Source organism: Drosophila serrata, unplaced genomic scaffold (genome assembly GCF_035046125.1).
Source record: "Drosophila serrata isolate PLE 108 unplaced genomic scaffold, ASM3504612v1 contig_184, whole genome shotgun sequence".
Classification (NCBI taxonomy): Eukaryota; Metazoa; Arthropoda; class Insecta; order Diptera; family Drosophilidae; genus Drosophila; species Drosophila serrata.
In genome coordinates this window covers 7,037,546-7,057,145 of record NW_028257082.1, presented here as the reverse complement: position 1 = coordinate 7,057,145, position 19,600 = coordinate 7,037,546, and the positions used below count along the sequence as shown (strand labels likewise).

The 19,600-nt window shown below is 41.5% G+C and overlaps 3 protein-coding genes and 1 long non-coding RNA gene across 14 annotated transcripts; 2 read left to right on the top strand and 2 right to left on the bottom strand.

Moving 5' to 3' along the window:
• Positions 1 to 413: 413 nt before the first annotated feature.
• Positions 414 to 1,451, top strand: CheA46a (Chemosensory protein A 46a). The gene is made up of 2 exons (XM_020949180.2): positions 414 to 537; positions 599 to 1,451. The coding sequence occupies exons 1-2, from the start codon at positions 487 to 489 to the stop codon at positions 1,073 to 1,075; spliced, it is 528 nt and encodes a 175-aa protein (XP_020804839.2). The 5' UTR covers positions 414 to 486; the 3' UTR covers positions 1,076 to 1,451.
• LOC147644398 (uncharacterized) lies at positions 1,256 to 2,213 on the bottom strand. The gene is made up of 2 exons (XR_015270688.1): positions 2,126 to 2,213; positions 1,256 to 2,054 (listed from the first exon to the last, which is right to left on the bottom strand). It is a non-coding gene; the product is annotated as an uncharacterized LOC147644398 (long non-coding RNA).
• A 5,350-nt stretch (positions 2,214 to 7,563) lies between these two features.
• On the top strand, positions 7,564 to 19,040 carry trpl (transient receptor potential-like). Of its 11 annotated transcripts, none has more exons than XM_086828598.1 (14): positions 7,564 to 8,116; positions 10,225 to 10,412; positions 10,723 to 10,868; positions 13,363 to 13,600; positions 15,032 to 15,174; positions 15,240 to 15,612; positions 15,674 to 15,908; positions 16,292 to 16,565; positions 16,646 to 17,038; positions 17,115 to 17,310; positions 17,366 to 17,530; positions 17,585 to 17,804; positions 17,855 to 18,191; positions 18,254 to 19,040. In XM_086828598.1, the coding sequence occupies exons 2-14, from the start codon at positions 10,383 to 10,385 to the stop codon at positions 18,918 to 18,920; spliced, it is 3,417 nt and encodes a 1,138-aa protein (XP_086684724.1). In that variant the 5' UTR covers positions 7,564 to 8,116; positions 10,225 to 10,382; the 3' UTR covers positions 18,921 to 19,040. The 11 variants fall into 11 exon arrangements, with proteins under 11 accessions (XP_086684724.1, XP_086684719.1, XP_020799170.2 ...); XM_086828593.1 differs by having other exon boundaries at positions 10,214 to 10,412; XM_020943511.2 differs by having other exon boundaries at positions 7,911 to 8,277; positions 10,214 to 10,412.
• On the bottom strand, positions 11,935 to 13,057 carry LOC110177008 (uncharacterized). The gene is made up of 2 exons (XM_020943523.2): positions 12,702 to 13,057; positions 11,935 to 12,643 (listed from the first exon to the last, which is right to left on the bottom strand). Exons 1-2 carry the CDS (start codon positions 12,754 to 12,756, stop codon positions 12,318 to 12,320), a joined length of 381 nt encoding a protein of 126 aa, XP_020799182.1. The 5' UTR covers positions 12,757 to 13,057; the 3' UTR covers positions 11,935 to 12,317.
• Positions 19,041 to 19,600: the final 560 nt, after the last annotated feature.

Below are 19,600 nucleotides of genomic sequence, written 5' to 3'. Positions count from 1 at the left end.
CCTAAACAACTGCATTGGTCCATTAGCCCCATTTTTCTCAAAGCATTTTCCATTTTCCGGGTGGTACGTGAGGCAGAGCAGGCATGGCATGAAGCTGAAGCAATGTTAGAAGAAAATAAGTCATATAAACAGGTTGTTGCTGGTTGAAAAACCTACTTGTTGGGTTTCGATAAGGAATCCATTAAGTGCGAATTCTTTAAAAGTTTATAATGATCCAAAATAAGGCTTAGAGATAGGGTAATCTTAGTATTTAATAAATCGAAAACATATATTAACAATCGTTAGATGTATAACCTTTTATTTGTTTTATTAAATCACTTTATAATAAGGTGTGATTGAAACTATTAATTACCATTATAAATTATGGTTATTAAACTTTGAGGGTAATATTACAAACACGATTTAAAGTTTATGAACAGCAAGCACGCCAGCTTTGAACATATAAAGCGATTTTCTGTTTCAAAACTCATACAAAATTATGGAACAATGTCATTCGGATATTTCCAGGCGTTGCTTATACTTTCTTTCTCAATTCTGGTACGTACATCCCCTTGAAAATGATGAAAAATAACCATGTATCATGTATCCCCCTTTTTAGGGATATGTCTGTACTGTGTACGAATTTCGATTACACACCTTTAAGCAACTGAAAGGAGATACAGAGACACTGGTCGAGTTCAATTTGCGACTCCTGGGTCGCCAGCGGGCGCTAAATGGAACTATAAAATGCAACGCGGACATAGGTGATGAGTTTGTGTGGAAGATTAGGATCGAGCAACATATAAATGGGGATTGGAAGCCCATTCCCATTAAGATGGAAGCTACAACCTGCCCGTTTCTTGAGCTTTTTTATGGTAAATACTGGGATATCCCGCCTTCGAGCACCAACCTGCCCATGGGCAAGGATGGCTGTCCGATCAGAAAGGGTGAATATTATTTAAAGAATATGTCCCTGCACTTGGATAATTGGATGCAATTTGGGAAAGAAGGCTTAAACAGATGCAAGCTCACTATATCGAAAAATGACATAGTGCACGGTGGCTTTATCGGTGTTGCAGTCCTTACAGAAATTTGAGTGCAAGAAACTTATTTCCATAATAAGGCAGATGGTTTCTTGTTAAAAAGTGTTAATACATAATCAAAACTTGAAAGATTTAAATTGTTATTGTAATTTTTATTGTCTTGACTATATTCATTAAAATTTTTTTAATTTCTACAAAAAATAAGCGATAATTGAAACAAACATTAAACAAACAATAGAAAGAACATTTAATAAAGATTATTTTCCATTTTAAGAAAATTGATTAATGGTAAATGGTTAATAAAGGTTTTACTACAATAATTATTTTTATAATTAATTTAATTTTATTTATAATTTTTTGAGGGATTCAAATTCCGAGACATTTATATTGTATTTCGCTTTATAAGATAATTAAATTGATCAAGGTCTTATAAAATTGAACATTTTTAAAACTCTTTCATGCGGATCGATAACTAAGTGGCTTTCGAAATCAATTTGCTTTTTGCCCGAATACCTTATACCCTTTCAGGGTATTATAATATCAGTCAGAAGCTTACAACACAGTGAAGGAATCATTTCCGACTTTATAAATCATATATATTATTGATCAGTATGAATAGTCGGATCGATCTAGCTATGTCCGGTAGAAAACAAATTTTTCGATGTTTTTTTTTTTATATTTCAAAATATTATAAGGGGTTACATCGTTAAAATTGTCACATAATTGCCAAAACTTTTAATATTTTTAAACTTAACATTGAGTATGCAGAATTAAAACCTAATAAAAACTAACATAGGAAAGCTTTCCGAATTATATTTAATGCTCTTTTGGCTCAGTTATGTGTTTTTCAAATCATAGGTTTCTCGGAAAAATTGTCATATAAAAAATGCGATTATTTAAGGCTTAATTATAATCTACTTCCAATTCGATTGTTTAATTTAATTGCAAACTGCAAGGGTATATAAACTCCGGCTTCCCCGGCTTCTGGTTCTTTTTATTTTCGCTCTCAGCTGGTGGTGGGCCGTCCATTTTCTGGGTCATTAGTGTATAGAAACTATGCAAAATATGCAGACAAATGGCAGTATTAATTATTTAATTCAAACCGATCATAGTTCGTCCAAATTATCCGCTATGTGGCGACAACATGGTGCTTTGTTCTGGCTTTCTAAGGTCGCTGGCAAGTCGTTGACTGCTTCTGATCTTGCTGGCGCCGCATTTTATGACATTTCCCATCAGAGCGCACATATTTTAGTGTCCTCCCCCCTTTTTCCCCATTTTTCCGTATATATTTGTTTGTATACTTTTTTGTTGTATATTTTCTTTATTAAAAATAAACGGCATTTGGCCTTTGCACGGCTCGTTGACAGCGTCAGCTCTCAATGTTAGAGGAGAGTGTGGCTGAAAGTGAAAAATTTATAAGCCAGCCAGACCTTGCTGCTTGAACTTGTGGCCGTTTGTGTCAAAGTGGAGCAATGACACTTTTGCTACCAATTTGATGATATACAGGAATATGCATAAAGATGCTCACTCTGGCGGATGACGAATCATTTTGCTGATGATGCTGCTGGCCCACTTCCGGCGAGACTTGTTTACGTCTAACTGTCCGTACTCGACCGCGTAAACAAATGCACAGGTGAGTTGTATTTATAGCCAAAATGCGGCCTATTTCGATCGGATTCTGATTCGGATACTGATTCTGATTCGGATTGGTGGCGTCAGTGATGCGGCACTTCATCCGCATGATTTGCGTTGGCTGGTAAATACATTTAATTGGCAGTTCTGCTGGCAGCTGAGTGCCTGAGTGCCTTGTTTATTATACAAGAAACATGCTGACTTATTTCTGGCATTTCATTTTCACATGTCAAAGGCGGAGAGGGGTCTATATACTAAATATTTTTTGTTTCTTGGTGAAGAGCTAGAAAAGTTTTGTGGGCAACCGCAAAACAATTAAATTTGATTGCCTTTTAAACCCTTTTCAGGGGGGTGTTGTTCCAGTGTTCAGGAACGTGCGTTTCTAATCCATTTCGGGTAAGTTTTCCATCTCGGCACGTACGCCCACGCCCACTCGGGTCCGGAGTTTTCCCCCTTTCCACCTTCGATTCCCTGGGCTCTTGGACACAATTCAGTCTCAGCTTGAGCCCCAGCTCCTGCCACATCTTCTGCTCCTGCTCCTGCTCCTGCTCAATTTCCAGCCTCAGCTGGGCTGTCATGAGTAGCTGGGAATTTATTTTACCACAAGGACTGGTGTTTTATGTTGCTTCCCCGGTTTTCGGGGATTTGTTTCGGCAGATAACTTTGTTTATTTGCATTCGATTTAACTTAAAGTTTGGCTTCATTGATGAAAATTTCGTATTGTTTAAAGGGTAGGATATGCCTCAGTCGATTGGTATGCGAAAATAAATATTTAAACAGCACCACGTCCAGTTGATGGCGTCATTTCAGCTGAGAGCTGAGAGAGAGAAGCAGAGAGCTTAAAATAGAGGAAAACTGTGGAAAATAAAGCCTCAATATATGCAACGCCCGAAAGTCGGCCATACTATTGATGGTATTAAGTGAGAAAAACCTCTCAATACTCTGCGAGTTCCAATTAAAGGGCCAAAAAGGAAAGTGTATTTAATTGGTAACTCGATTATGCAAGATACAACCTCTGTTGCTTGCCAAGAATTTTTTGAATTTTGTCCTGAAAGGTGAGACTTTTCCGGTTTTCCCTTTGCTTTATTCAACTGAAAATTATAATTTTCTGGATCATTGCAGTGGTTTTTGAGGTACTCGATCGATGCCACATTATTATGCGGCAGCGCACAACACAATTTGCGAGCTGCAGCTTGAAATAATAGAGGCGGAATGCAATTTGGGGCAACGCAACATCCAGGGCCATAAATTTAATGCAAGACAAACAATATGACGGCTCAGAGGGGGTTACAAAAAAATCTCATCAGCGAGAAGAAATATTGAATGCAATTTTATTTGCCACACACTGTACTTGGGCATGGGTTTGGGCCTGGGTTTGAGCTCCCAAGCAAACCATCGCCAAGCGTTTGGCGAACTGCCGGGTGAATTATGGAAATGCATCATATTATTCTCTAGATCCTGTCTGCCGCCTTGCTCCTTGCTCAATTTCATCCTCGGCTGCAGGATAGCCGGCTGCAGGATGTGTGTGAGAGCGTGCGTGTAACTATGCTACTTACTGTCTGCTGCCTGTCTTTCTTTCGGTAGGTGTTTGCTTTAGGGAGTGCACGGGTAAAAAATACCCACATCAGATAAGACAATTTAAAATTCTGAAGGTTTTAGCATATGAGAAAAAATATTAAAACAAGAAAGGAAGCTAATTTTCGCACGCCGAAGTTTGTATACCATTGCAGATTGAAATTTGATCACTAGGAATAATAAATTAATAGAATATAAATTCTATCATATATATTTATTTTTAAAAACAATTAAGTAATGCAGTTTCTTCTAATTTTAACGATCGTCTGTATGGCAGCTAGTAATAAGTAGTATAATTGTATAGTATATAGTATAGTATAATAGTCCAATTTTCAGAAAATTTTACACAAAATTCTAGATTATATATATCAAATTTGATGAAAATCTGTTGGAAACTGAAAAAGTTATAGTTTTTTTCATAAAATTTTCCGATCGTTCCTATGGCACATATATTTGGCATATATTTATTCGGCATCGAGCTATATACTAGTAAGATTATTTAGAAGAATAACTCCATAGTTTCATTCAAATAGCTTGCTTTAAGTTTGTTCCAAAACAAATCTCTCTCTGTACATATGATTCCCAACTGATTCTAACATCCCCGGAACGAAGTGACTGCTGCCGGCCAAGTCTTAGAAATGTGTTGTTACAAAAGTTGCAAGTCATTGTTTATTAGTGTCCAAAGATAGTTACTGATCATACATACTTACTGGTCATAGATACTTACTGATCATAGTTACTTACTGGTCATAGACACTTACTGTTCAGAGTTACTTACTGATCATAGTTAATTACTGGTCTTAGTTAATTACTGATCATAGTTCTATAAATCGTCCGAGTATTCCGATATCAGCTATATATTCTAGTAAAATTAAATATAAGAATAAGTCTATAATTTCATTAAATGGCTTGATCTTTGTTCCAAAACAAATCTCTCACATGTGTGCATATGATTCCCAACTGGTTCTAACATCCCCGGAACGAAGGGACTGCTGCCAGCCAAGTCTCAGAATAGTGTTGTGTTACAAAAGTTGCAAGTCATTGTTTATTAGTGTTCAAAGTTAGTAACTGATCATACATACTTACTGGTCATAGATACTTACTGTGCAGAGTTACTTGCTGGTCATAGCTAAATACTGATCATAGTTGATTACTGATAGTAGATCTATAAATCGTCCGATTGTTCCTATGGCAGCTATATATATGTATATATATAGTCCACCGATTCGCCATGCTCCGATTTATATACTAGTAAAATTATATAGAAGAATAACTCCATAGTTTCATTCAAATAGCTTGCTTTAAATTTGTTCCAAAACAAATCTCTCTCTGTACATATGATTCCCAACTGGTTCTAACATCCCCGGAACGAAGTGACTGCTGCCGGCCAAGTCTCAGAAATGTGTTGTGTTACAAAAGTTGCAAGTCATTGTTTATTAGTGCTCAAAGTTAATAACTGATCATACCTACCTACTGATTATAGATACTTACTGATCTTAGTTTCTTCCTGGTCATATATACTTAATGGTAATATATACTTACTGGTCATAGATATTTATTGATCATAGGAACTTACTGTTCAGTGTAACTTAATGTTTATAGAAACTTACTGATCATAGTTAATTATTGATGATTGTTCTATTAATCGTCCGATTGTTCCTATGTCAGCCATATATATATATTCCTTTAATATGCCATTAAAATTATTATTCTAAATATTGTAAATTAAATACAAATGAGATTGCTAACTAGCTTTTAAGGCAAACTCAAAACGTGCCTATCTCATTTACCATAACTTCCGGATCAATTATTTTTTAAGTGTAACCTCCAACAGCCACATGACCAAAACCAACAAACCAGAGATATATAGAAAGAGGGAGAGGCTTCAGGAAATCCTATATATATCTGCCAGTGCGGCCAGGGAATCGCGAGAATGGAGCCAGGCGCGATTTTAAGGGCCATCTCCCCCTAGCAGACGCGGTCTTCTCGCCAACCACAGCATGCTGGGTGATAAAAGACGCAGTCATGGCAACACCCACCTGCCACTAAATGAGTTACCGTGCAGGTATGAGTCGGGAAGCCCCTTGAAAAACCCCCCATTGAAAAACCCCTGAAAACCTGATGTTTGTTTGTTTGGCTTTACCTGTTTACGTGCAGTCATGCGAGTCTCCGGTCCCCAAACCCCGCACACACTCAGCTGATGCTCCTGGAATGTGCTTCAATTGTTGTCTGTCTCCAAAAGGACCTCTCTCCTCCCACATATCTCATCAAAATCCAGTTTAAGGTTTTTGATTTAATTCGGATTTTGTTTGGCAAGTCGGTTACTACTATCTAGAGTTTAGATTTCTGAGTTCGTTGGCCAAAATAAATTTGCTTATGCCCGTCAAAAGGCTGACTCTGGCGGAGACATATGAACAAAGTGAAGGATCCACTTCAACTATCTTGCATTTGTCTGCTTTATTTGCAGTAGCTGGGTTCAAGGAGGACCAGCTTCTAGCAAACGGAAACGGAAATAATATTAAAAGTGGACCAATAAAATGGCTGCAAGTTGCTAATGAATTAAATTTTCCAGTCTTTAAGGGAAAGATAAGATAATAAAGATTTGAGGTTATCAATTAATTTGCCAGTTTAGTTGAAGAAAAGAATCGGATACAAAAGACAACTATGATTTTTTAAGTTATTGCAGATTTGTGAAGTTGATAGACTAAAAAAAACATGCTCCTTGCTGAAAATATTAAAACGAAAGTATTTAAACAATTATAAAATTGGTTTTAAATGTAATGAGCTCGATACAATATAATAAAAACGTTAATAAAAGGGTTTAAATAAAATACAAACCTTTACGAAAATAAATATATTGTTCTTTATTAATTAGTATTAATCATTTGCTGTTTTTATTTTAGTTAAACTTATATTCCTATATTTAAAAATGAATGTAAATTAAATAGAAAACATGTGCTCATAAAAAAATGCATGTTTTAGCTAAGAAATCACTTTTGATTTCCTTAGCAGAATTCATTTAAGAAATTAAATTGAAATATTCAACAATTTTAAACTATTTTTGAATATTTGAAATACTGTCTATGAAAGGTTTTCTCTCTGTAAACGTAAAAATATTGTTTGAACTATAACCAGAGTTATTGAAATTGATTGAAAATCGTCTCGACAATGTCAATGGTATTGCCATGGCCAAATCAAATTAAGTACGCTGCATTGGCCAGCATGAAAATATCCGCAAAATGTGTTGCATTTGTTGGCCAGAAAAGAGATCGAAGAGTAAGAGTGGCAGAACAATAGCTAAGGCTTACTGGCACAAATCAAATCACAGCAAATTAGTTGTAATTCAATTGCCGCCAACTGTCGCCTCCGCCGCCGACACAGTCTGTGTCCCTGCCAGCCGTCTCCTCCTTCGAATCCGCCACACTTTCCACATGTTTGGGTCCTAATCCCCTTAGGGAGCTGGCGAAAACTTGTTGATACTAACAACACTGTTGTTGTATTACTCGACACACACCTACCCTGCACACCACACGACGGCAAGGTGAACGGTCAGCGTCGGCGGCCGGCGGGCACTTCTGCAACTCATAACACCTCGCCAGTTAGGGTGTGTGTGCGTGTGTGTATAGAGAGGGACAACCTCCAGGTGTATCTATGCACTGGCTGACAAATATTTGACGTTTTAGTCTAATTAAATTAGCCACAAACGCCGCTCGGCCCTCGGGAAAGGTATATATTTCTGCGCGTTAGTCGCTGCGTGTAAATTTCCGCAGGTGCCACACTTTCGCGCGGTTCGTTGCGGCTTCTGCGGGTGTCTCGGTGTGGCTTTTCAGTTGAACAATAGAAATAACTAAATAAGAAAGGAATACTATACAATACGAATAAATAAAGTAAATCCGTGCGGCAATTGTTGTAAAATATACTACATATAATATTGCCATACAATTCATATTCTTAGTCCCTCACCTAAGCCGGTCACATGAAATTTCAACGTCCATTGTGCCATCGGGTTGAACAATTGCACACGTTTCTGTGTGCCGGAATGCAAGAAGTACGTATCCGTGCGGGCATAAGTGGCTTAAGTGCAGTCCGGGAGCCAGCTGAATTATGTAGTTATACGACGAGTATCTTTCATTCATTGTGCGAGCTCTGTGTCCTGTGTGTGTGCGAGTGTGCAAGAGTGTATGTGTGTGTGTGTGTGTGTGCAGGACTTTGTGGTCGGTAACGGACTGGAAAGCTCAGCGATAGAGTTTGCCATTTTCAACCTGATAAGTTTCTTTTTTGGTTTTTATGAACCCTAAAAACTCCATAACTCGCAAGGATTGTGACATTTAATTGCTACAGGAAGGAGCCATGAGGAGGATAATGATAATAGTAATAATGTTTTATTAGACCATCTGCTTGGGAGTTTTTTTTTTTTTAATGCCAAAGTTTAACTATAGTTAGTTTCTTCAGGAACATAAAAAAAAAAGAAATAAGATGCCAAGGTAAATTCATTATTAGGTTCTGGGAACTATATTTTATATCCGCAAAATTCAGCTTTAAATCAAAGTTTTTCGGTTAAAGGATTATGACACTAGCCCTTCAAATGGATAATCCAGCAATAAATATGTACATAGAGAAATATATTCTTTAATGAACAAAAAGAAAATATCTGAAGATTTCCTTTTAAAGGATTATAAAACTAGCTCTTCAAAACGGTAATTAAGTATACTTCATGCATAGACATGGATCTATATATGTATACATCGTATTCCTGTTAAGGAATTATGACACAACCCCTTCGATTGGATAAACTATTAACAGACATACTTGTATCTGTTCCCAGTAAATGGCCATAAATCCTTATATACATATCATATCATATATATATATAAGCATTCTCTCAACGGAGTAGATAAAACCGAATTTATTGTGACATTTTTATGCCCAGGTGTTTATTCTCCCCTCTTTATCCGCAGGAGTCCGCACTTATATTTCTATTAAGTTAATTAAACAATGCAGTGGCACCAGGAACATCCTTTTGTCCGGTGGCAAACTGGCACCGGAAGTTGTTTTATATAATTTTTTATTCATATATGACAGCCCTCTCGATGGGTCAGTGTTTCGGTTTTTTGCGGTTCCTTGTGAATATGCAAAGCGCTTGCATTTTTTATGGCGCGGCACAAACACTTTTAAATGCATCTGCAGGATCCGTAACCGGATCCGGGATTCGCAGGACCAAAAGCAGCAGCATAAAGCCATTTTAAAGCAAAAGCATGTAGAGGGAATGCATTTTTTGCTTCCACGCGGATTACCGAAAAAAACGCCTTCTTAAATATTCATTTGGCATTGTTCACACATGCGGAGAGAGGCGAAGGGGAAAATGAAAAATGAAAATATAAATGAAAATGAAATAGAAGAGGGGTGGGTGTGTGCAAATATTGCTGTGAAATAATTCCTAATGGGAAACCGATTGTTGGTGATGTAAACAAATAAAAATTGCAGCTGGCCATGGCCATCATAAGGGAAATGCAAGTGCAAAAATCGAATAAGAAAAGTAGAAATCAAAACAGAAAAAGTGAGAGCAAGTAATTTATGATTAATAAGTAATGAGTGCTTTGGGAAAACCTATTCAGTGTGGCCTTTGGTCTTTATTCGGCTGGAACACAAAATTTCCTAATCAACTCAAAAATTGGTGAAACTTAAGTCCGGCAAATGTAGTTGGCACTTAAAAAGGGCTTAGTGGAGAGGAAAATATATAGAATAAAAAAGTAAAACATTATAAACAGCTTAAATGGAAACTTTTTGCACGCCGGAAACCAGTGACCAAAGACCAGAAACCATAAACCAAGACAAAAACCAACAGACAGACGCACGGACTCGCCCGGACGGACATAACTATAAAGGCCAAAATCAACTCGAAAGTTGCATTTGGCCCGGCTTAGCATTGGACTCTTTTGGCTTAGGCCATTGTGTGTGCATAAATATATGTAAATACCATACAGTTCTCACTAAGCCCCCTCGCCGACATGGAGCCGAAGCTGTGAACTCGAAACTCTGAACTCGACGGAACTGTCGTGAACCCGTGGACATACATACGTACACAGTACATGGAATATTAATTACGCCCGGCTTTTTGTTAAGTGAATTTTCTGTAAATCAAAAACTCCCAGCATGGGCCGCAAAAAGAAGCTGCCGACGGGCGTAAGTAGAAATCGAGAAAAGTATCGCTTTGGTATTAACACCAGCAGTAATAGCAACAGTAACAGTAACAGTAAAAGTAACAAGCCAGTTGCCACTTAAAGTTTGCTTAGCCTAAATGCCACATTTCCATGCTGCCATGGAGCCAGACAATCAGCCCAGCATCCTTCCCCTCCTTCCCCACTTTGCACTTAATTTTCTTGTATGTTTATTTTTTATTTATTTGCAATTCCGCATACAAGGCTTCCCACCATGTCTACACACATATACACACTCCCACTCACCTGTCCCCCGTCTGTTTAAAATATGCCAGGTATCGTCTGGCGGCAACAACAACACCGCAGCCCCCAAAACGGTGGGCGGGTTCTGTGTGCCGCTGGGATTACCGCAACCTTTGCTGCTCGAGGAGAAGAAGTTCCTGCTGGCGGTGGAGCGCGGCGATATGCCGAACGTGCGCAGGTGAGTGCGATGCGACGTGGGATGTGCGATGCGATGTGCGACGCGATGCCTCCGATACATATACCTCTGGCATCCTGCAGAAGGTGGGGAAGTATTGGTTCCTGGTTTAAAGAGGTGTATGTTTCTTAAGTTACTTTGGGATATCCGTATATTGTTATGCATTTTGGATAATAATTTCTATATCAATATACCATTTTAAATACAGATAGATAGATTGTGGGATAAAGAAATTTTTAATGATCTATCCAGCTTAGTTTAATTTATGAATTTACATTTGAAAATGAAATATTATTTAAAGATTTAAAAAAGCCTTTGCAATCCAATTAAAGTTGTAATACCAGCATATCCTGAACCTAAAGATAATCTTTATGTTAGGCAACCTAAGATCCTCTAATAAATCCTCTAATAAATACATAGATCACCGCCTAAAAGCAGACTACGGAATATATATTAAATGTTCCACTTATCATTAAATTTCTAATATCTTTCAGGGTATCCCAAATTCGATTACCCCAGGAATATCAGGTGTTGACTGGGCTGGTTGGCATAAATCCCTTTGGGAGGCACCTTTGGGCTTCGGTTTGGGCCTGGCCTTGGTTGGGGACCTGGTGTTGGAACTGGGAGTTCTGGGTGGTTTCAATTATTTGCTCAGTCGCCCGCCACTGCCTGCGGGCCTCAAATGGTTACCTAACTTGTTTCTTACATGCCACTTAATAAGCAATATGAGGGTGCTGCCTCTCCTCAGCAGCTTTTCGCTTGTTTACGGCTTTACTTTAATAAATTCACAATTAATTTTCGTTTTCCAAGGATGAATGTGAGGCAAGAGTTTCAGTAACTCATTGAAAATTAGCTCATGGTCTCCACGGAAAGTTGGAGAGCAATGCGAATGCGTTATTGATTTTTGAAAGTGAAAAGTAATTTCACTAGAATTCAAATCAATTTAAAGTGGTGCATCAACCTTGATTTAAATGTTAACAAGTTTGTATAAAAAAACGTTCTATTTATATAGGAGGTACTAATTTCCAACTAAAACTCAAAGTTCCCACTATATAACTCACAATACATATTTGGTTGACCAGCATGGCTGTCGTTTATGAACAATTTCTTATTGTTTTTAGCATTGGGATGACGGAACGGCTACGAACATATATTAGGTGTCCGTTGGTGTTGTCCTGGCTCTCGGCGCTGCTCCTGTTCTCGTCGCTGTTTCTGTTTCTTTGGGGAGGCATGCATGGTGGTGTCGCCACAAGCTCGCATCTTGTGGATAATGGGGTGGTATTGGTGCTATCTCTAGATCTGGATTCAATTCTGATAGGAATGCAGAGGCTGGTGCAGATGCTGGTGCAGAGGCTGGGGCTAATGCGAGGGCTACCTTCGGTTGCGTGGACGGGCGATGCCATGTAGATGGGAATGTGGGGGCGATGGTGTTTTTTGACAATACGGGGACACTTAAAAGTTGATGAAGCGATACGGATTGTAGCTTTTCATCTCATCCAGCGTGTAGCGGTAGACGGTCTTCGAGGGCTCCTCATCGGAGCCGGTCGAGCCTTCGTCCGCTTGGATCTTGTTTAGACGTATGCCCTTCAGCTGGCAGGCGCGACGGTACAGCTGCTCCTCACGATCCATGTAGAACTGACACGATACGGGGGTGTTCGGAATGACCGCCGGAGGATGAGCCATCGGATGTTGGATACCGAATGCAGCCCCGCCAGCGCCATAGCCGAACCAGTTGTTGGCCAGACCGCCGCCGGCCCCCAACTTCACCGTTTGGGTCTCTGCGATAACCGTGGTCAGTGGATCTAGGTACCTTGCAGGAGAATGCCTACCACTTACCCTTGTTCTTTTGGGCCATTTTAATGACCAATCCTTGACCCTCGGCGGCTTCCATTTGGTATAGATTTAGCGGAATCGGTGGGGATAACGTACAATTTAATCGCCAAATGTTGCGAATCGCGTCTTGAAAAGCGATTTCCGGTTCCGGTTCTTTGAATTTTGTACAACAATTTATGTTGACGAACGAGCTCTACCTGAACTGAAAGTAATATTTTTTTTCGCCCCTAAACTGACTGGTAAAAATGACAACGCCTAATCAACTGCCTCGCCAACTAGGTTTTTGGGCTTTTTTTTTGTCAGTTTCAGATTCTCTAATTTTTCTCGCAGAGTTGCTCCTCTCGTTTATTACATAATTTCCCAGCTTCTTCAAACACAGGCTCGATATGAGATTTCCCTTTTTCTGGCAGGCCATTGATTGGCAAAGTTTTTTGTTGGCCGCGGCCTTGCGCGATGTAATTAGAAACTTTGGCTTCAAGTTTTTATTTGACAAAAATGTGGAGGAGATGGGTGGAGACCCTGCTCGAAATCGGCAGAAAAAGTAAAAGTTTCCCCCTCGATGGGAACTTGCTTAAATTAGCACCGGGCCACCAGCCCCACTTTATTAAGTAAATTCCAATAATTGCCATGTCCTGGTCCAATTTACGTCCTTCTCCTCCTTCAGGATCCTGCAAAAGGCGCTGCGCCAGCAGCACATCAACATCAACTGCATGGACCCCTTGGGCCGGAGGGCCCTCACCCTGGCGATAGACAACGAGAACCTGGAGATGGTCGAGCTGCTCGTCATCATGGGTGTGGAGACAAAGGATGCCCTGCTGCATGCCATCAATGCGGAGTTTGTCGAGGCCGTGGAACTCCTGCTCGAGCACGAGGAGCTAATCTACAAGGAGGGCGAGCTCTATGTAAGTTACACTCTCTCTCTTGGAACTTGCATTTAAAGAAATTGTCTTGGATTTTATTATCCTTTAATAATGAGAATAAATAGGTGACAATCCTGAAATAGGAGAGGTTTTAAATTGGATTTTATTTATACAAATTGTGGTTACTTTTGACCTTTTGTTTTATAAATATTTCTGTTATTGGATGTTTAAGTTAGCCTTTACCAGCAGTTTGCAATTTAATTTCAGGATCAAATCGGAAATCGAACATATCTATCCTTAAAATATTAGCATTCTTTGAAGCGTTATTTTGATGTGGCAAATTTTTCGATAAATCAAAGTTTAAAAGAATCATAACTAAGCCACAAAAGCATCTATATTAGTTCGGATTTATGTAGTCGCTAATGACTTCTTCAAATTATTAAAAGCATCTGACTTTAATTTTAACTAAAAAAGGGGACTTTCCCTTTAATTATTATTAATAAAGTAACTAAAATGTTTCACATTTATTACATTGTCGGTTAAATAGTTTCAAAAGAAGTATATATATATTTCTCTGTGTGTATCCTGGGCTTTGTCTGCTGTGCTCAGCTAATTTGTGGTCCACATCATCGGGCCGTAGGCAGCTTAGGCCGGTAAGTTGAAGCTAACACGATTTTAATCAGTTTCCGTGTGAGGGCGGCGTTGGGTGTTTGGAATGTTTGGAGTGCCTCGAGGAGTGCCAGGAGTACCAGGAGTGCCAGGAGTAGCTGTAGTATCTGGAGTGGGGGATCCCACCCATTGGGATCATCTTCGCCATTGGGCACGTACACGCAGCATCTCAGGACTCGAGTGATTGGGAGTGTGCGATAAGCGGCCAACGACCAAGGACCCTCGTTCCTCCCAATCCTGCGCACTCCTCACACTCCTCCTCCTGGCAAATATAGTCGTCTGGGCGTTCAGTTCAGCCTCCTGTCTGCCTGCTCATATTTATGCACACGGGCACGCTTCATTAGGCAGCCATTGGGCGCTGCTGAAGCGTGAAAATTACTATTGTGGCGCATATGCAATAAAACGTTTAACAGGCTTAATAACATCTACAAATGATGAAGACAACCGGAGTGGACTCAAGTGGGGACTTTGGACGGTTTTCGTAATGTTTTCTGTCATTTATTCAGATTAAAAATAGCCACCGAGATTTATATTGCAAGGCATAAACACTCCATTGCAATGGGAACAATATGTTACAGATTTAGTTTCATAGAGAATATCTTCTTAAAAAAATATTTTTCTTAGTATAAAGAATTTTGTTATACGGCTTTTGGACCTATTTTGATATATTTATCACCTAAGACAATATAGAGATAATTATAGCAGCACAGCGCCTGCATATTTCCTTCTATATTGTCTTTGGTCTTTGGCCATAGCGGTTTTAATTCCCTTGAATTTTTTATTTTCCTTTTACATTTCTCACAGAGTTGGCAAAAGGTGGATATCAATACGGCCATGTTTGCTCCAGATATCACACCCCTAATGTTGGCTGCTCACAAGAACAATTTTGAGATCCTGCGAATTCTGCTGGACCGTGGAGCTGCAGTTCCTGTTCCACATGATATACGGTAAGTCTTTAGCTATATATCCCACTTGAGATCCTTAAAAATATATATATTATTATATCTATTAGCTGCGGTTGTGAGGAGTGCGTCCGCCTGACCGCGGAGGATTCCCTAAGGCACTCCCTCTCCAGGGTCAACATTTACCGAGCCCTGTGCAGTCCCTCGCTGATTTGCCTCACCTCCAATGACCCCATACTCACCGCCTTCCAGTTGTCCTGGGAGCTCCGTAATTTGGCTTTGACGGAACAGGAGTGCAAATCGGAGTACATGGAGCTGCGGCGGCAGTGCCAAAAGTTTGCCGTGGATCTCTTAGATCAGACGCGCACCTCTAATGAGCTGGCCATCATCCTGAACTACGATCCGCAAATGTCAAGCTATGAGCCCGGTGACAGGATGAGTTTGACCCGCTTGGTACAGGCCATTTCCTACAAGCAAAAAAAGGTATTCGCTGCAGGAAACGGAAAGTTAAATTTCCAGTTTTTCTCATGTTTCCTTTCGACAGTTCGTGGCGCACTCGAATATCCAGCAATTACTGTCCTCGATTTGGTATGACGGCCTGCCCGGATTCCGGCGAAAGAGCATCGTGGACAAAATCCTGTGCATTGTCCAGGTGGCGGTCCTATTCCCGCTGTACTGCCTCATCTACATGTTCGCCCCCAACTGCCGGACGGGACAGTTGATGCGCAAGCCCTTTATGAAATTCCTCGTCCATGCCTCGTCCTATTTGTTCTTCCTGTGTGAGTATGCCGGTGGAAGTGCTCCAAGTAAACAATTTCAACTTGGATTAAGATGATTTCATATGCAGGAATAGGGGTGGAACAAGGGATACTCTCTGGAAAGCCTGTACATAATTTATTGAGGCTAAATAGCTTGGGTTTCGATTGTTCTTATTTCGTGTTATTCTTTAAGAACTAAAAGGAGTACAATAACCTATTTCTACAGAAATAAACTAACAATACAATTTATTAATAACTCAGAGACGATACATTTGTCCCCCCGGTCACAGGGTATGAATAACTTTCCCCCATTATGATTCCATCCTTACGGCATGTGAAGATACTCCAGGAATAATGACATACCAACCTGGGAGACCACCACTCATTGTTGTTTGCTTTTCCAGTCATCTTAATTCTGGTCTCCCAACGGGCGGACGATGACTTTGTGCGCATCTTCGGCACGGCCAGGATGAAGAAGGAGCTGGCCGAGGAGGAGCTGCGTCAGCGTGGCCAGGCGCCGACCAAGCTGGAACTGGTCGTTGTCCTCTATGTGATTGGCTTCATGTGGGAGGAGGTGCAGGAGATATTTGCCGTTGGCATGAAGAGTTATTTGCGGAACATGTGGAACTTTATCGACTTTCTGCGCAACACTCTCTACGTGAGTGTCATGTGTTTGAGGTGAGTCTTTTTCCGGAAACTAAGAAATTTCCGTATGACCTCGAGAGATCTCAAATGACTCTTCTTTTACCATCTTCCAGAGCCTTTGCCTATATCCAACAGGCCACGGAAATAGCCAGGGATCCGCAGATGGCGTACATACCCCGCGAAAAGTGGCATGACTTTGATCCGCAGCTAATTGCCGAAGGACTCTTTGCGGCGGCCAATGTCTTCTCGGCCCTCAAGCTGGTCCACCTGTTCAGCATCAATCCTCATTTGGGACCGCTACAGATCTCCCTTGGCCGAATGGTCATCGACATTGTCAAGTTCTTCTTCATCTACACCTTGGTGCTGTTCGCCTTTGCCTGTGGCCTGAACCAGCTGCTCTGGTACTTTGCCGCGCTGGAGAAGAGCAAGTGCTATGTGCTGCCGGGTGGAGAGGCGGATTGGGGCTCGCACGGCGACTCCTGCATGAAGTGGCGTCGCTTTGGCAAGTAAGTCCAGTCAGCGGGGCAATTAGTCCCAGGCAGCTGGCCACTCATTGGTCTAATTTTGTACTTTCACTGCCAGCCTGTTCGAGTCCTCGCAGTCGCTGTTCTGGGCCAGCTTCGGTATGGTCGGGCTGGACGACTTCGAGCTGACCGGCATCAAGTCATACACGCGCTTCTGGGGCCTGCTCATGTTTGGCTCATATAGCGTCATCAACGTGATTGTGTTGCTGAATTTGCTCATTGCCATGATGTCCAACTCGTATGCCATGATTGATGTGAGTTTCAGTATTAGAGCGTTTGTTTTGGTTACCCTTTGAAGGCACCTTTCAGGAGCACTCGGACACTGAGTGGAAGTTTGCTCGCACCAAGCTGTGGATGAGTTATTTTGAGGATAGCGCCACCCTGCCGCCGCCCTTTAATGTCCTACCCTCGGTGAAGTGGCTCATCAGGATGTTCCGCAAGTCCAGCAAGGCCATCGATCGCCAGCGGTCCAAGGTGAGTCTGCATTCAAGTGAGAAGGATCCTATATTAAAGTCTCCCTTTTAGCAGAAGCGACAGGAGCAGGAGCAGTTCAATAAGTACGACAACATCATGCGATCCTTGGTCTGGCGATATGTGGCTGCCATGCATCGAAAGTTTGAGAATAATCCCGTCTCCGAGGACGACATCAATGAGGTCAAGAGCGAGATCAACACGATGCGCTATGAGATGCTGGAAATCTTCGAGAACAGCGGCATGGATGTTTCCTCGGCCAACAAAAAGGAAAGACGTAAGTGGAAATACCACATTTAAGTACAACTAATCCTTATAACATTTTAGAGCCACGGCCACGACGCATCAAGGTCTGGGAACGGCGTCTGATGAAGGGCTTCCAGGTTGCGCCGGTGCAGAATAACTGCGAGCAGGATGCCTTTGGCAATGTCAATGGACATGGTGATATGCGAGAGATTAAGGTGGAATCGATACCTTCCAAGCCCGCCAAGGAGACGGCACGGGAACGCTTCCAGCGAGTGGCACGTACGGTGCTGCTCCAGTCCACGGCCCACAAGTGGAATGTAGTGCTCCGAGCTGCGCAGGACTCGCAGATAGGACGGTGCACGAAGGACGAGCGCAAGAACCTGCAGCACTTGGGACGAGCCATCGAAGAGGCCAAGAGGTAGTCTGGCCCTAAGATTTGTATCCTAAAACTAGCTTTATTTTCACGTTCTTCTTTACCAGACTCATCCTGCTCAATCCGGGCTGTTCATCCGGCCGGGAGTCGCCCATTCGCATCGAGTTTGAGGATGAGAAGACCAGCACTTTGCTGGAGCTGCTCAACCAAATCAGTGCAGAGATCAGCAACAACGAGAGACCCAGGATTAAGCCCACCTGGCGACCTCCACTGAGAACTGTTCCCGCTCGGGCCATGGCGGCAAACAACACCAGATCTTTGACAGCTCCGGAACTAAAGATCGTTAGCCGGAAAGCCTCACCAGCTCCTACTCCAGGTGCCAGTCCCAAGCAGAATCGGGTATCGCAGCTGGCCAGGGAGCTGCCTTTGTGCCCCAGCAAACTAATAGGAGCGACATCAGCAGCTGCTCCCAGCACTTCCACTGCAGCTGCTGCTGCGGCTCCTCAACCCAAGAAAACGGCACCTTCAGCTCCAAATGCTGCTCCTCCACCTGGTTACAAACCCTCTTCCAGGTCCATACCCTTCTCTGTGGAAAGCCGCTTTCGGGGAAATGCCCAAAACCATTCAACCCATGGTGTGCCTTCCGGCAATTCCAACTTCAACATACACGTGGTTGATCTGGACGAGAAGGGTGCTGCGGGGACCAAGGATAATGTCTCCGATATAAGCTCCATTGCCAGCACGAGTCCCCAGCGACCAAGGCATCGAAACTAAATGTGATTGTGGCATGGACACTGGCGATAAGTCTCCATTCAAATGGGTCCAAATGATGCCTTCCAAAAAACCTATATCCTGTATTTATCTATAAACAAGGAATTAAACTATTTAGGCAAATTAAGGGGGAGAGCTTAACTTTCATCTTAATCTTCTTGAATTTCCTTAAAAAAGAGTCTGAGTCTTTTTTAAATCCATTTACATATAGCCAATGAAGCGTCTGTAGACATGATGGACCCTCGAGGGCTTAACTTTTTTTTTTCCTTCCTATTTTCCGGGGGAAAGCGTGCGTAAATTCGTCAGCCGGAAGCATCAAAGCCAATTGAGACACAAACATAAACAAGTCTTTCCAGGCTAAACGCTGCTCTTAAGGGCAAAGCGAAATAAAAAACGAAAAAAAGAATTATAAATTCAATTTGATGTCATATCAATTGATTTTGTGCTACATCTTTTTGCCGCTTGGCCTGGCGTTCCGGTGCTGCTGACAACTCCTGACATCGTGACTTTCAAGAGAGCTTTATACTATGCCTCATATCCGTGTATCTTTGTATATATATATATTATATGGATTTTCAGAGGGATTCGAAGGGGGAAAGGTGCGCTGTTTGTGGTCCTTGGCCGAGTTGAGGCTGCTCGGTGACACGGCGGTGGCTGCGGCTGGCATTTGATTTTGATGACGC